This window comes from Notamacropus eugenii, chromosome 1 (assembly GCF_028372415.1).
Source record: "Notamacropus eugenii isolate mMacEug1 chromosome 1, mMacEug1.pri_v2, whole genome shotgun sequence".
In the NCBI taxonomy this organism is placed as follows: domain Eukaryota; kingdom Metazoa; phylum Chordata; class Mammalia; order Diprotodontia; family Macropodidae; genus Notamacropus; species Notamacropus eugenii.
The window spans coordinates 220,822,540-220,837,729 of record NC_092872.1 but is presented as its reverse complement, the minus strand read 5'-3'; the positions used below and the strand labels follow the sequence as shown (position 1 = coordinate 220,837,729).

Below are 15,190 nucleotides of genomic sequence, written 5' to 3'. Positions count from 1 at the left end.
TGGCTTGCCATTTCCTTCTCCAGCTCATTTTACAGACAAGAAAACTGAGACAAACAGGGTTAAATAACTTGGCCAAGGTCACATAGTTGAGGACAGATTTGAACTCAGGTCTGCATGACTCCAGATCCAACACTCTATCTGCTGAGCCATCTAGCTGCCTCTTAGATAAGGTTAATGGTCAGGCAGTTTTTCTTGATGTCAAATCTAAACTTGTTTTTCTACAACATCTATTCACTGTTCCTATTTCTACCCTCTCAGGCCAAGTGGAATAAGCCTAATCCCTTTTCTGTTACATGATAGCTCTTCATGGACTTGAAGCAGCCATCATATTTCCCATATAAGGCTTCTCTTTCTCCAAGCTAAACATCCCCAGCTTTTTCAGCTGAACACTGAATGGCAAGGTTCCCTAGACCCTTCAGCATGCTGGTAGCCTTTCTTTAGACAGTTTCCAGCTGATCAGAATGTGGTGCTAAATACAGAAGTTTAGATGTGATCTAAGCCAGGCTACGTACAAGGGAGCTATCATAACCCCAGAAATTAGATCAATACCCTTCCAGTTTAGAAAAGAAGAAATGGAGATGTGGTGAGGTGCTTTTCATGGGTCAGGGCCCTCCATTCTAAGAGCAATCCCACAGAATTAACATACCAGTGGTTTGTGCTCATTCCTCCCTTCCAAAGCCTAAGGAGGGAGTAGGAACAAAAGTTACCAGGGAAAAGGATGGGATACACATCTATCCTTCCTTCATTATTTCTTCGTTCTGACTTTGGAGCCCAGAGGAGGAATGTGGCAAAGGGCATGCCTTAAAGAAATGAAAAAAAAAACCCACTAGGGAAGAAAAGACAGAGAAATGAAACAAATTTTGTTTTGTTTTTGTAAGTTAAGAGACTAAGTCAAGATCACAGGAAAGACTCCTGCAAAGAGCAGTTTCATACAATGAAAAATGCTGGCTCTGGAGTCAGAGAATGGGGTCCAATCTCAGCTCTGCCACGTGCTGCCAGGACGATGTGGGTAAGTTCACTTTTCTCGACCTCAATTTCCTCTTCTGTAAAGTGAGGGGCAGGGGGGAGGGCAGTGGACTGGAAGTCTTCATTGGTACTTTCCAGTTCGACATCTTTGATCTTTATGAGCCTAAGGCTCTAGTCTATGAGGTATGCTATTACCCAACTAGGCCATCCTTTACCACATTTTTCAATCTGAGACCTCGGATGCATCTTTATTATTGTTATTTGGGGATTAGTCAGTATATGGGCTTTTAAAACATTCTTGGGAAATGGACCATATTGAAGTAATAGGCAACTAAATTCAGAGCAGAACTTACTCTGACAAAAGGATAACAGGAAGGGAGATGACAAACAGCTAAAGGATTTTAAACTACATTTGCTATGTTATTAAACAAAAGTTGCCTTATTTAACTCTTTGGTTTTCTTTTCCAGGAAGAAAGGAGCTAATTCATTTGCGCAAATTCATTCTGAATCATTTGCCTTCAAAAAGATGGAAAGCAGTTATTTTTTTAAAATAAGGAATATAATATCACCACTATAGTGCTGTGGAAAGAGCACTGGGTTTGGGGTAAAAGGTAAAAGAATAGGAGTTTCAATTTTGGTTCTGTCACTCAAGATCTGAATGACTTTGACCAAGTTGCTAATTGTCTTTGGGACTCAGTTTCCTCATCTGCAAAATGAGTGAGTTGGACTAGTTCCCATTTCAGCTTTAAATCAATGATTCTAAGATCCTGTACTTCCAAAGACTTTATTTTCTCTATCCCTGTTTAATGAATAGGAAAAATTAGTCAAAGAGAGAGGCAGTATCCAGGAAAGTCAGTGGAGAGCATGGATATGTTTAGCCATTCATAAGACCAGTATATCTCTGCCAAAAAACATCCCAAGGGTCCCTGCTATTCACTTAGCTTGCTATGTTCATATTCTTATAGCTCAACTCTCTCTCTAAACATGGACCCTCCCATTGGTTCCCATGGTCTTAATACATGAAGCATAACTGGGCCAACTGTTACTGTATGAGAGAAATTTTAATAGGAGTTTTTTCCTATTACAGGCTCCATTTATGGAAGGACAAGCTATTTTGAGATGAGAAGTATATCTAGTCCTAAAGTTAGAGATCTCAATTTTCTTCCCATCTTCTCTCGTAAACTTGGATGGTAACAGATATATTAAGGCTTAAAATATGGAGTTAAATGTTAATAATAGCTGACAGCATAATGTAGTAGATGGAGTGCTTAAGTTGGATTCAGGAAGACCTCGGTTCAAATCCCACCTCTGAGATTTCCTTCTTGTTAATTCTGGACAAGTGGCTACACCTCTCAGAAAATCTTTTTCCTTAGTTGTAAAAAGAAAAGGTTTGTATAGATAACACTTGAGTTCCTTTCTAGCTCTAAATCTTTGATTTCATTTAGCATTTGAAGTTTGCAAAGCACTTTATATATATTATCTTAACTGAGTCTTATAAACACACCATGAGGCATCATGAAAATATTATGCCCATTTTATAGCTGAATAAGCAAAGGTCAATAGAGGTTAAATATCTTGTTCATAGTTACATTGTTAGGATCAGATCTGAAGTCAGGTCTTCCTAACTCCAAGTTCAGCACTCCAACTACCAGACTAGGCTCCCTCTTTAGTGCTACCTCTATCATCTTCTCTTTTTTGCAGAATGGGGGCAATGAAGAGATATGAAAATCAAGGATTATTATTATTAGGGGGCTGATACATGAAACATAACCCCCCCCCCCCAAATTCTAGACCAATTTTTAGTAAATGACATTTTCTGGTTATAGCTTGGAAAGTCTTCCATTTTTCTATGTGGTACAGTAGAAAGAACACATTGTGAGTTCAGGGTACTTGAGTTCAGATACTGCTGACCTATGTGATCTTGGTCAAGTTGCTTAATTGTGCTGGTCTATAGTCTACTTATAATCTATTTAATGGATTCTGAGGTCCCTTCCAACTTAGATCTACAATCCTGCAAACATTTTTCTCCCATATCCATAGCCTAGTGAGATTCAGGCAGTTGGGCTGTTTTATCAAGGAAGGTAGTATTACTGCTTAAGACCCTCACTGCTGGGGAGATTTTTTCTAAAGCTCTCATTTTCCCCAGGTGACATCATTTTTAGATTAGGTTTCAGGTTCAAGGCACTCTTGGGGCCCTACCTAGGCTTTGACTACCTTGAGAGGTCTTCCACTGATTGGGTGGCCTCATTCTAAGAACCTCTTTTGTTTCTTTAACCTAGTTGACTTCAGCAGAACAGGACTCTGCAAAGCTTCTGTGACTTATACAAAATAGAACCAAAAAGGTGTTCAGAAAGATAACCAAGATTGGGGTCCATCCATTGGACACATCTAGCTCTAGAGAAATCTTTCAAAGATGGCCCCAAGAGAACCATGAAATGGCCATGTTATTGCAGGTGTGGCCCTGAAAAGCCTTTGTGCCAAGTAGGTATTGATGAATTACAGCAATCTTGTGTCTTCTAGTTCCTGCCTCCCAGAAGAAAAGACCCTATATTTATTGTGGGCATGCTTACATGATTACACATCTCCCTGGGTAGAATGTAAGCTTCTTGAAGCTAGGGACTGTTTTCTTTTTGTTTTTGTATCTCTAGCACCTAACCAGAGCCTGGCACCTAACCTAGCAAGAGTTTAACACATGTTGATTGACCGATGAAGAGAGCACTAATCTCAGGAGAGAGTAGACTTGGCCCCTCCCACTTTCCCTGTGTGACCATGGACAAATATTTAACTTTCATAAAATAGACATACACCTGGAAGGTATACTTCCTAAGGTCATTTTGAAGATCATAGGACATAGTGTGTATACTTTGTGAAAACTTTAAGTGTTCCAATAGGAATGTCAGCTCTTATTATTAACATCCCAATAGCCTCCAGATTCTTCACCCTTGAGGCAGTCCAAAAATATTTCCATGGCAACAAAGGTTTGCTTGTTTTCATGCCCCGGTCACTCCTGGCCCTTCCTTGCCCAAGTAGTCTTATGTTCTTTCAAAATCGCTCCAAAATGGCATTGAGTCAGAGAGCATCCATTAATAACTAGGTACCTAAGGGAGGATGTCATCTTAGCCTATCAAGTCACTTCCTAATGGCCTATTTTCCCTCAAAGTGAATAGATCTGCCCTCAGTAACAGAGGGCTCATCAACCCCTAATCCCCTGCCTTTTAGCTGTCCCCCTGCAGCCCGCCTTTTCCTTCACCCCTGTTGAGTTTATTAGATTATTGCCAGCCCTTCTGGAATGCTGGGAAAGATGTTTCCTTTTGGATGTATTCCTTTCAGGTCTTTTACACCCACAAGTGTGGACTCAGCACTAAAGGTAACTGTGAAATTATAGTTCCATAGTCATGTTATTTTCCTGGGGCAGTGAATTTTGATTTAGCTGTTGACAAGCCCATTCTTGCAGTCCTGAGCTGCAAGACTCTCTGCCAACTCCTCGCTGAATGCCTGAGGAGGCAGAAAGATGGACAGGATCCCCGAAACATGGCCCTGTCATTGTGGCAGGCCACTGTCAAATGCAATTCCTTTGATATACCTTGTGTATGTGTGTCTTTTCTTGGTAATTTATCTGAATATCAAATAAAGAGCAAAGACATAAAATCTTGGTTTTTCTTTCCATTGGAGGGTCTCTAGCTCAAGTTATGTATCCAGATAGGTGACAAATCACAGATCACACAACTTCTGTAAAGAAGCCCCACTATATCATACTCAGCAAGTGGTTAGCCAGACTTTGACTGAACTCTTCTAAGAAAAGGGAAAGCAAGCTATTTCACTTTTGGTTACATCTAGTTGTTAGGAAGATTTTCCTTTCAAGAAGTCTCTCTTCACTTCCCCTCAAATATTCTCTAGTGTGTCTGGAATTGTCTAAACATCCCAGTGAACAGATTGGCCATAGCTCACTGAGAAATGAGTAGAAGCAGCTATGTGCCCTCAATGTTAAATATTCAACCAGTGAACATGATGAGCTCATACATACCCTACAGGAAGTAGAGGTACAAACCAGAGGCTACACCGGAGGATATGGCAGTACCCTGATCTCTGGCTCTATCTCCATGTCACTTCCATCCTCATTTCCTTTTTGAGAATGGCTAAATGTAAAGGCAGCATGGGGAAATTTCCAAATCAGCACAACATAGCAGAAAGAATATTGGATTTGGAATCAAGAGGGTCTAGGTTCAGATCCAAACTCTGACATTTACTACTCTGCTTCCTCATCTGTTAAATAAGAGGTCTGAACAAGAGGATTTCTAAATTCCCCTACTTTCCTCTCCTCCCCTTAAACTCACACTGGTTAAATAAGCAGCCATTTGCATAAAACAACTTTCTCTTCTTTGGAGAAGCCTTGGGAAGTACATGGGATGAAAAGTGTGGGTATGAACAAGAATGGTGTTGGACATGGATCTTTCTTGACAAAGGGAAATAGAAGGAAATAATATGGCATTGGGGCAAAGAAATATGTTGCCAGAATCGTTCTGGCACAGAGATCCTCCCTGAAGCAAAGAGCATGAGAGGTATTTTGTTTTGTTTTTTTTTTGGTAGTTGTTCAGTTATATCTGATTCTCTGTGACCCCATTTGGAGTTTTCTTGGCAAAGATACTGGAGTCATTTGCCATTTCCACCTCCAGCTCATTTTACCAATGAGGAAACTAAGGGAAGCGGTATTAAGTGACATGCCCGGGGTCAAACAGCTAGTAAGTGTCTGAGGCTGTGCTTTGCCATTGGCTTGTTATTGAGTTGATCACTTAGGTGATAGTTTCTCCACCAGTAATAAGCCAGAGTCACAGGGCCTGAGTGTCTAGAAGAGGTCTACAAAGATGAAGGGCATCAAGTCCATATCACAGGAGCATCTGCTGGAGCAATTGAAGATGTTTAGCATGGAGAATGGAAGACTCAAGGGGACATGACAACTGTCCCCCAACATTTGATGGGGCTGTCACATGAAGGAGAGTTTGGACTTGTGTTTTAGCCCAGAAGGCAGGAGACTTAAGTGGAAGTTGCAAAGAGGAAAATTTATGCTTGACATCAGGAAAAACTTCCTGAAGTAATCCCAAAGCTCATTCCCTTTTAGGCATGGGCCACTTCCACTACCAGAGGTGGTAGCTTCCTTTTCTTTGAAGGACCAGCTGCTGGCCAGGTTATAGTGGGGGTTCCTTTGGAGTGTATGATAGCCTGTCTAGCCACTGAGATCCTTTCAACTCTCACATTCTGTGATTCTGTGATACAGTCTCATCTAGTGCAAAAAAGCATTGAGCTAGGCGTCAGAAGACCAAGTTCCAGCCCTTATAGCTGTCTGACCTCAGTTAAGTCATTGTAACCTTCTTAAACTTCTGTTTCCTCATCTGCAAGGTGGGAATAAAAATATCTGCTCTGCCTGCCACCCAGGGTGAGGGTCTGAGGCTTAACACAGTACCCGGCACATAGCAGATGGTTAATAAGTTTGATTGATTTATTGAAATGAGATGAAAATATTCTCAAAATTATAAAGAATTTGACAAATATAAAGTATTATAGATATTGCTGCACTGAAATTAGCAGTAATTAATTATCAATATAAATGATTAACATTATTAAATATTATTTCACATTACAACATTATAATTATTATTATTAATCATTAATAATAGCTTCCCTATTCAGGGAAACTTTATTCTTCCATTCCAGATGTATTCTCTTCTTACACTGTGCTCTCTGGAATTCCTGCTCCATAATTAACAAATCTGATCTGATCTTAAACCTTTCTCCTTTTTTTACTCCTATCTTCTGGCTTTCTCTGAGAAAGAGGATAGAGTCTAATGATGAGGTCTTCCCTCCTAATGACCCAGCATCTTTGACCACCCTTTATAGTACAGGTGGAACTTTCACACCTTCTCCACCCCTGCCTGACTCCCTGGTTAAGATGAAGGTAGAATACTCTTTGCTCCTACCACCACATCCAGCCTCTCCTTTTATCACCATCAATCAACAATCACTCCTGCTTTATGGTTCAAAGTATTTAAGTTTTCATCCAGTATAGATTTTGACCATTATTTATCAATCCCCAGGGCATTCTCCTTTCCTCAATGAGGTCAGTGACTGGTTCCCATTGCTCTTTGGGCTTCCTATGGGTACCGTTTCCCCAATCCTCTCAGCTGAAGACCTTGCCTCATATTTCACCTAAGTAACAGAACTCATTATCTTCCTCTCTCAAACCCAAACCTATTCCCAACTTTTCCTATTATACTTGAGGGTACTATTGTCCTCCCAAGTAGACTCCCAACCTGATCACCCTTGGATTCCACTTGCACTCACTATACCTATTTAATGTTACTAATTGTTGTTATGTCTGCCTTCAGGACACCTGTATCCATCCCCTTCTCTCCACTCATATAGCTGCCATGCAGTGCTGGCCTTCATCACTTGACACCAGTAATAGCCTAACAGGTCTCCCTGAATCCAGTCTTTTCCAGCTCTGATCCATTCTCTACCCAGCTGCCAAAGTGATCTTCTTAAAGTGTACATCTCACCACATTAACCCCTTCTCTCCACCTCAATAAACTCCAATGCCTCCCTATTGCCTGCAGGGAAAAATAGAAAATCCTTTCTTTGGAATTTGATACTCTTCATGAATTCAGCCCTTCTTATCTTTCCAGTTTTCTTACACTTTCCACAAACTCCACAAACAAAAATCCAATTCCACTGACCTACTTGCAGGCCAGTTCTCCATAGTTCTCCATGTAGTTCTCCATACATAGCCCTCCATCTTGCTTCTCCATTGCCCTTCCACTGGCTATCTCCCATGCCTGGAATGCCGTCTTCTGATTTCCTTCAAGACTTGACTCAAATTTCATTTTCTACAAGAGGCCAACTGTGTTTTTTCCTTTCTTTGCAATCCTGAGTGCTTGGCACTGTGTCTGGCACAGATCAAATACTTAATAAATGTTTGCTGATTGACTAACCAAAGACAGTCTAATGAAGAGGTCTTTAAGGGCTAACCCTAAAAATAACCAGTGTATACCTTTCTATATCTGCATCTCGATGACCTAAATAATTTTTGCAAAAGCACATCGAAGAGTGAAATTTGGCCTTGGGAGTTAAAAGAAAAATCTCAAGCCATTATCTTTTTTATGTTATGAAAATAGCAGAATATAGTGAACTGACTAGTCTTGGAGGCAGGAAGGCCTGGATTCAGATTCTCTCTCTGACACATAAAGACTGTATGACTTGGGTAAATTGATTAATTTCTCTGTGCCCTGAGTCTGTACTCTAAAACTATATATTACAGAAAAGTTGCTAAACTTTATCTGTAGCAGGGATTCCTTACACAGATGAAATCATAGGTCTGGACAAAATAATGATAATGATAATAATCCCAGTTATTATTATTGTAATAAGCAAGAGTGAAAAACCCACAAGAAAATCTGGCTATGGTGTTTTTTTTTAAGTCACATAAATTTCAACACACACGCACACACAAAAGTTCAAGAGCTTATGGAGAGATAAGTTCCAAGGATCTAACATGTATAAATTCTTTTTATGAGGTAATACAGGTTATGGATGTAGTAGTACCAAGTTGATAGAAAGGAGTAAAACAATTTGTGTGCCCTAGGCAAGGTTTAAAAAGTGTGTCTCCAGCATTCTGAAGACTTCAGGGAAGTGGGAGGAAGAGAACCTAGGTTACCAGACACTGGAGAATCTAAACCTGTACTATAACACATACATGTTGTTTTTTTACCCTCTATACATACAGAGTATAATTTTCTGGCATTAAAAATATTTGCATTTTCTTTTTAAAGGAATCAGTATTTTTAAAAGATCCTGTGAGTCATCCTACGCTTTGCATTAACTGTGCTCTGGGAAGTGGCCCACTTTGCCTACCCTTAGTCCCAGCTCTGGTAAAAGGCATAAAGAAAACTTCCCTGGGCTGAGTTTTTCTTTTTTCTAAAAATTAAGAAAAAAAGAGTTATCGGGATCAGAGGGTTTAAAGCTGGAAGGGACAAGCTGACAAATGCGTTAAGGGTTCTTTCTGCCTTTTGCAGACAAAGAAGTTTCAGTAGCCTAATCTCTTAGTGCCTGTTTGAATTAATGGTACCAGTTTTTCTTCTGAAAGTTTTTGTAACTACTGGCCTTTTTTTTTGGCCTAGCATCTGGTCCGGCCCCACCCCCTGTAGGCAGCCTTTCACCCCGTCTACCCCCGAGCAGAGCAGCTCAAAGCAGCTGCTGAGGGCCAAAGATCCAAAGATGCGGGACAAACTCTGCTCCTTGTGTGCGCGCCTCTGGTTGACAAATACCCTACGCAGACAAAAGTTAGGTGCCAGCGGAAGATCCTTATGGCCCTTGCTCCCAAGGAGGGAGGCTCTCCCATCTCTGGGACTTGGGAAAAGCTGGGCCTCAATTCCGATAGTCTGTACTTTCCAACTTAACAGCACGTCTCCCATCCCGGAGCCTTAGACCTCGCTGGCCTTTAAGGCCTGGATTGGTCTTTGAAATAACTCCCGTCAGGTCATGCCACAGACAGCCAAATTAATTGCTTTTCCTGACCCCATGTGCTTGAGTGTCAATGAGTTCATGTCCGTGTGTCTGGGCCTTCAGGCATTTGTCTGTGTCTGTGTCACAGTGTGTGTGAGTGCGCGTGTGTGTGTGTGTGTGTGTGTGTGTGCATTCTCGTCTTCATTTGCGTGGGTGTGTCCGTCCTTCAGCCTAGGCGCCCTGGTGCCCGGGGGTGGGTGGTCAGGCTACCTTCCTTGCTCCGTTTGAGGGTTGTACAGGACCTGGCGTGACTTCCTTCCAAAGGAATGCATGCCTGGCTTATTCTTTACCTTTCACAGGGCTCTTTGTGTCTACCGGGAGCTCAGGAGCTGGACTGCCCTGGCGATCAGCCCCAGGTGGCTACACTAAGCAGCAGCCCTGCCCCCTCTGTAAAAGTCCAGCCGCGAGCCGAGCCAAGAACTGGGATGCCACTTACTTGTCCAAGATGAAATAGAGATCGAAGGCGCCGTGGCAGGAGCGCTGTTCCTCCTTCTCCTCCTCGGCTTGCGCACAGCCACAACTCCAAGTGAGGAACAGCAGGACCAAGTAGAGGAGAGCTGAGCCCGGCACTTTAGCTCCACGACTCGCCATTTTCTTTGCCTTTCCTCCCCCCCCCCCCCCTCCCGCCACCCCAAATCTCCCACCCGCCCCCTTCCAGTAACTTTGCGGAGGTCGGCTGGCGTTTGGCTCCGGCAGACAGACCGCTAGGAGAGACGAAGTTGAGACTATCCTGCAGGAAAGTCTGGGCTGCGAGCGCGGAGCCAGTCCACCCCGTTAGCGGTGCCTAAGCTTTCCTCTGAGCTGCCGCCGGGATGGGCCACTTCGGCGGCTTCACCTCAACCCGCCCTCACCCCCTCACCCCCTCCCATCTCCTCCCCTCCTCCATCCCTGCTTCTCCAGAGGAGGCTGGCTTTGGTGATACGAGCCCAGCCCCGACTGCCTTCCTCCTCCCTCCCGTCCAATGCGCGTGGGGATGGATAGCTCCGAAGAGGGGGGATCCGGAGCTCCGCTTTTCCTGTTCCGGGAGGAGCACAGGGGGCTCAGGAGACTCGGGGACAGCGGCGATCCCCGCAAGCTGAGCGCCTCCAGCTTCTAGACTAATGCCAGCCTACCCTTCCTGGAGGCAGTCTGAGAGATGCTGGATGTGTTGAAGGGAAAAGTTTGAGAATTAAACAGGGATGGCTTGGAGGCAGGGAAAGTTCTTTGACTGCGCCTTTGCAAAACATTGACCTCCTCAGTGTGCTTGGCAGAGGGGGAGGGGGTTTGCGGATTGTAGGGCTCCGGGAAATCGCCTGCCAGAACAGCATCTGCAGGCCAAATGAGTTTCCCGACCTCTCGTTCTACACTTCTCGCCTTCTTTCTGTTCTTTCTGTTTGCTTCGAAGTAATAAAGGAAACAATAGTTGTTCATGAGTCTAAATTTCTGCAGGCCAGTGAGGCTCAAAGCCTGCAGAAAACAGGGGGAGTCTGGGTATAGAGGCCCGACTTTCCAAGAGCTCTTCTCACTAGTCTTGGAGACTCCGGGGATCACCAGCCGTCTGACTTCCTTTGAGCATTCTCCCAAGTGTGCTGCACAACTAATGCCTGCCTGTGTGTCAGATCAGATACTTGGTTTGTAAAGATCTAGTAACGACTGGATGATGATGACAACGTCGGAGGTGATAGTAATCTGGACCCTGAGCACCCACATTCCAATCTCAGCTCTGCTTCTGTATGTGACTTTGAGCAAGTCACTCCTGCCTTTTAAGCATCAATTTCCTCATCTGTAAGATGAGTTGCTTGGACTAAGTCATCTTTAGAGTTCCTTCCAGCTTTGAACCCTATGGTCCAATAATGATGGAAGAAAAGAGGGTAATTTGGAGGGTAAGGAAGAAAAGAATTATGATGTCTAATTTAGACATCAGCTTAGAGGGGCAGAGAAATGATCTTTTTTTGGGGGAATAAATCCCTCACCAATATCACCACACATTTCCTAGGGCAATAATATCCTGGAAGCGATATTCTGGAAGATAAATTAATAGTATAACAGTTGGATTATTGCTTCCTACCCTCCCTGGCAATCCCTTGGAAAGCCTGGAGATGCAGCTTCATGAATTTCCACACTTGGGTTTTGTATAGATTCCTGTGAGAGGACAAAGACGGGCAAGAAAGGAGTTCCTTTTAATAAACAGATAACTACCAACATTTGTCTAAGTATGGAAACCATTCATAAGCATAACAAAACAAAACAAACTCTGTCCCATGATCCCAGTCATGATTCACAACAGCAGCGACAGCAGCTAATGCTTAGTGAGGGCCAGATGAGTGTGGTGTTGTTTGTACATGGAATGGAACCACTGAGTAGAACACAGGATACTAGAGAGAGGTCACCTACCTGTCTAGACATATGAGGAATCCTACACTGGAAATGAACTTGAGGTACTAGAAAGAGGATTGGGCTGGGAGTCTCAGGACCTTGAGTCTGAGCAAGTGACCCTGGGCAAGTCATTGAATTAACTTCTCCTGGCCTTGGTTTACCTTTTTGTCAACTGCATGACCTCTACATTTAAAATTTTTCAGGTTCATTATGTCCTTGTCCTCTTTTTGCCACTGCTAATTATGACCACTACCACATGGATATAGTTTTTCTTTGAATTGTAAGTTGTATCTATTTTTAGACAGATGTCTTTATTATGTGAACTCTCTCCTTCCTCCTTTCTCAGGCTTAAGTCTATTACACAGTCCTAGAGCCGTTAATATAGAAGGCCAGTAAGCACACAGTTAAAATTATGCCTAATGTGGTTCTTGCTTTGGGAGACAGGAATTTTATTGCAAGCACCTATGAATCTGGATTTCATTTGGGTAACCTTGGGCCCAATGATTACACCAGATATTTCTTCTCTCAGAGGTATTTAGGGGGCAAAACAATGAGTCAGGAAGACCTGGGTTCAAATCCATCACCTGATATTTACTGTGTTTCCCTGAGTTTCCCATTTAACCTTTGGCTGCTTCAGTTTCCTCATCTATAAAATGGGAATATTAATAACATCTGCTTCCCAGAGTGGTTGTGAAGATCAAATGAAGTAATATTTGTTAAGCACTTTAAAAACCTTAAAACTTACTATATAAGTGCTAGCTACTATTCTTGTCAAGGGAACTCCTCAATACCTACCTATGTAACTATGCTGTGGCTTCTGTGTATTACTTTATAGAAAAGAATCTATTGCTTAGAAGAACTTTTCCAGAATGGAAGGAAAAGAGATTTTATTTCCTAGAGATGTGCCCATCCATCTGAGTATATACCATCGATATAAGCACATGAATGAAAAAGCACTTATCAATAGCTTTCTATGTTCAAAGTGCTAGAGAGATAAATAGAAAAGCAAGTCAGTTCCTGTTCCCAGGAGTTCCCATTCCTAATAGGGGAGGTTACCATATATTGGAGGTTTCAGCTGCAAATAAAATGAAAAGGTCTTGAAGACTTTAGAGTGTAGTAGCTAGGCAGTTGGTAGTTCCTCTTTAATGTCATATCCAGTGACAAAACCATATTTCTGATGGTAAACCATTTATGTTGCCAAGGACTTTGGTGGCAAGAACACTCATTTCTGAGCTTCAGTAGATGTGATAGGTGAGAAGGCAGAGGCTGAAGCACCTCCTAGACAGCTGCCAGATGGCAACACGAATTGCTTCCCTGGCTGATAACTGTGAGATCCAGGCTGGAAGCAACATTGGTGGGGACAGGGTAAAGAAGAGGAAAGGGGGTGGTTATCTCTTAACTATATGAACTCTGGATGATCTAAAAGAAGAATGTACATAGGTCTATTGATATGACTTTCCCTGGGCTCCTACAAGGTGCTGAATAAATGTCAGCTGCCCATAACTATTCTTTGGTATGAGGTATACAAAGGGAGGAAAATGTGAATCACAGGAATCATAATAAATTACTATTGCATTAGATTTTGTCTAGTTTCAGCTTGCTCTAAGGAGATGCCTTAAGAAGAACAGCTGCACTTTGTTTTGGTTTTTCAATGGGAGAGAGGAGGAGGAGGGAGAACCCATGTAGAATAACTTTGAAAGAAGATTCATTTCCTGGGTGGCAGAAGAGATGTGTCAAAACATGCAAAGTAGCCTTCGCTCTTACTTTTCTTGCAAGAGTCTGGGGACTGGAGTGTAGTGCCAGAAGATCAGGTAGGAGAAATCTCCTGAAGTGCTGGTCTCCAAAGAACAGCTGTACCTGAGGCCAAACTCTGATTTCATCTAGTGAGGGACCAAGGATGAATTTTAGATACAAATGTGTTTGTGTATGATACTTTTCCTTTCATATACACCATAGCGTGCTTCCTGGTGTGCTGTTTTTGATAGTTCTGACATTAATAGAGACATTACAGGACAAGAGTGATTCTGATGATTTCCCCTCCTTTTTCCTTAGCTTCCCTCTTCTGCTTTGCTATACAATTCCTCTCTCCCTCCTGTTCTGTTTACCCTTTTCTTTTCTGCTCCCATGATATTCTTTTTTCCTCCTTTTCTCTCCTCCCTCCTCTGGTCTCAATTGTTCTTTCCTCCCTTCACCTCCTCTTCTTTCGTTTCCTTTCCTCCTTTTCATAATGTTTTCTGCCTTTTCTTTTTTATCTGTTCTCTTCCCATCTCCATTTCCCACTCTACCCTGCTCCTTCTCTCCTGCCCATTTTACTATCCTCTTCTCCCTTCCTCTCAGTCTTTCTCCCCTCTCCTTCCCTCTCTTCTTCTTTCCCCCTTCCTTTCATCTCTCCCATAATGCCCTCTCCCTCTCTTTTTCTTCTGCTCCCTTCTCCTCTCCTCCCACTCTCCTCTGCCTCTTTCTCCTTTCTTTATTAACCCTTTTCTTCTCTCCAGTTCTCTTTCATGTTAGTCTCTCTTTTCCTTCTCTTCCCACCTCTTTCCCCTTCTTCCATCTTCTCCTCCTCTCCTGTCCCCTCTCCTCCTCCAGTGACTTCTCCTCACTTCTATCTCCTCCCATCTTCTGTTTCTTTCTTGTCTCTTCATTCCCTGTCCAAGCTTCCAGGGACTAATCGCATAGCCTCTCGGGAGATGTAGTTCTCAAGGGGAGGGGGTGGTAGTGGCAGTGCTCACACTAGTCTCACTCCTAGCCTCCTCTCCCCTCCCAGCCTCCAGTTGCCTGGAGATTTGGGGTTGAAAGTTAAGGCAGCAGCACTTTCCTCCTCTGCCAGAGACTAGTCTTCGATCTAGATCCAGGGTGACCTCACCCAGCGAAGGGCTATAAACAGAATGAGAGACCTCCTCTAGCTGGAGCTAGTGGTTTGTCTGGAGCTAAAGAGTGGGAAAAACCGAATTCCTGAGCTTTGGGACACAGAGAGGAAAATGAGTCTGGGCAGTGATCAGCTGCAAAGGATCACAGCCCTGAATACTTCATTGCCAAGCTCCTCAACTCCTCTTAAAATGTTACCTCTCCCCAGTCCCAATTTCCATCCCTGCCAGCCCTCTTTCAACTCCTTCAAGCTGAGGCCTCAGGGATTTCTCTAAACTTCTGGTCAGATCAAGCTAAAGAACACAGAACTCTGTGAGAACGTGAGCTCACTGGCTCTAGGCTGACCATCCCAGCAGCCCCCAAAGACCATTTTTCCCTGGCCAGAGCAGTCCATTCTCCTTTCCGCTTTGTCTGGCGCCTCTCTCTTCCCAGCCTCGCCCCCTCCCTG

The 15,190-nt window shown here is 43.1% G+C and overlaps 1 protein-coding gene across 1 annotated transcript in view; it reads right to left on the bottom strand.

Annotated features, from left to right (window-relative positions):
* The window catches only part of ANTXRL (ANTXR like), a 90,732-nt gene extending 80,261 nt beyond the window's left edge, over positions 1-10,471 (bottom strand). Inside the window, exon 1 of the mRNA XM_072627754.1 lies at positions 9,956-10,471. Within this exon, the coding sequence (XP_072483855.1) occupies positions 9,956-10,110 (155 nt within the window). The 5' untranslated portion in view covers positions 10,111-10,471. The remainder of the gene's footprint in view (positions 1-9,955) is intronic.
* Positions 10,472-15,190: the final 4,719 nt, after the last annotated feature.